The sequence below is a fragment of the Salvelinus sp. IW2-2015 genome, unplaced genomic scaffold (assembly GCF_002910315.2).
Source record: "Salvelinus sp. IW2-2015 unplaced genomic scaffold, ASM291031v2 Un_scaffold5050, whole genome shotgun sequence".
Classification (NCBI taxonomy): domain Eukaryota; kingdom Metazoa; phylum Chordata; class Actinopteri; order Salmoniformes; family Salmonidae; genus Salvelinus; species Salvelinus sp. IW2-2015.
In genome coordinates, this window is record NW_019946317.1 from 1 (window position 1) to 1,914 (window position 1,914).

Consider the following 1,914-nt stretch of genomic DNA (forward strand, 5'->3'; position numbering starts at 1 on the left):
CACATAGATCAGTGCTGGCAGGCCAATCTCTCTTTGTCAGTTTAATTCACAGACTTGAAGCCCTAGACACTGACCACAATGAAAGGATATTCATATGATAGGCAAGCTATACAAAACCTTRAAAATCAACCAATCCTCCRTTGTTAACACAATGGAAAACTCAAAYGCTTTATTATCTAAATGTTGAAAGTGTGTGGGCGATGGAGAGAAACAARATGGTGCAGTTTGAGGCCATGTGGCGGAGAGTGATGCGGGCGCTTGAGATGRKGGTGTCAGCATGTGGGTCTGGGCAGGTGTGATGTAGTTGATGTTTGTGTGATGTTGTCGTTGGTATAAGTATTGTAAAATAACCTATAATAATGCCTCCACTGCATTGTATACAGGTACACTGTATGTACAGTACAAACAAACAGCTTCATTTGATCACCCTGTTGATCCATTTCCTTCATGTGCCCATATTTCCCGTTGCTGCAGGTTTATTTCCCTGCTGTGAGAAACTGGTCAAATTAATATCTGTACACAGTAGTAACTGTAGTAGTAAAGTGAACACAGMAGAGGTAGAGAGGTTCAGTATACCTAAACCATTACCATATTACTTAGGAAGAATTACCTAGATAGTAGTCTAATACACTGGCTGACATAATGATCACATGACTAACGGACTGGATCAATAAGGAAGTGATCATCCTTAACCAATGACCAACATACAAAAACAAACAAGTATTACTTAGATAGTAGTCTAATACACTGGCTTTTGTGATAGCACCAAAAATAAACAGCAGGGCACTATCACAGTATTATCTAACCTATCTTACCTACAGTACAATAGTCAGTCAGGGTAAACATAGTGGACAATAGAAGTGTGTCATTTCCCTGAAATAATGACCAGGTTATTTTCTGTAGAACACATCTCATTCTCAAGCCAGGAGTTTTCTGTCCACGTGATCTGACATGAAAAAATCCTGCTCCAGTTAGCCACTCATCAGCTCAGGGCTCTAGGCCGTAGTGTAATGGTGTCGGTGGGTGTCCTGTCCTGTGTTACCTGTTGGCTTGAGGTTCTTCAGCCTGGCCTCCAGGTCTTGAGTAGGTTGACCTTCTTACAGCACTTGGGAACAGTACACTCCATCATCTCATTGTTGTACAGGTGGCGTGCTTCCTGGGGCTCTGGCCAGCACTACACACACAGATAAGATAAAGGTTAGAGACAGAATATACACACACACACCAGTAAGCAGTACAATCGATTTAAAAAACAGGACAGGCACACACATAAGATAACAAAAGCACTATACACAAACATACACATGATTGTGTGTTAAATATGTGGTAAGTAGAGTACGTGGCCTGAAGGAATATGCTTAATGTGTTTGAAATCTGTTGTGAAATGTAATGTCAATTTGTGATCACTCGCCTTAATTTTTGCTGGACCCAAGGAAGAGTAGCATCTGCCTAGCAAATACTGGAGCATCATAAATACAAATATACAAATACAGTAGACACACAAACAACATGACATGCAGGTGCAAACACGACAGTACCACTGTTTCACACTAAACCCCAAGTCCCCCGCGCCGCCTGGAGCCACAAACAATTCACAAAACTACATTACATGCACTTGTGCAGAAACCGACAGTCATACTGTATCACACCCCGCCACACCTCCCCTGTATTTCAAACTCTTTAGCTCTGTGTGTTTGTATTTCTGGGTTGGGGTGATGCTGTGCATGTATTTGTCATCTTTTTGTTGCACAGTGTTATACAATTTCTCTAGTTTATCAGTTTGCCTTTCTGGGTCCACATGATGTTGTGACAGGTAATGATCATCTTCGTGTTGTGTTTTCTGTCTCATATCATTTGACACAGTTTTGTCATGTATACGTTTGTATTTCATTGCATATGGTGTGCCCAACTGTC

At 41.3% G+C, this 1,914-nt stretch overlaps 1 protein-coding gene across 1 annotated transcript in view; it reads right to left on the reverse strand.

The window, feature by feature from the left end:
* Positions 1-1,056: 1,056 nt before the first annotated feature.
* Positions 1,057-1,914, reverse strand: part of LOC139026538 (rab11 family-interacting protein 4A-like) — a 21,976-nt gene continuing 21,118 nt past the window's right edge. Inside the window, exon 4 of the mRNA XM_070441874.1 lies at positions 1,057-1,174. Coding sequence (XP_070297975.1) covers positions 1,126-1,174 — 49 coding nt within the window. The 3' untranslated portion in view covers positions 1,057-1,125. The remainder of the gene's footprint in view (positions 1,175-1,914) is intronic.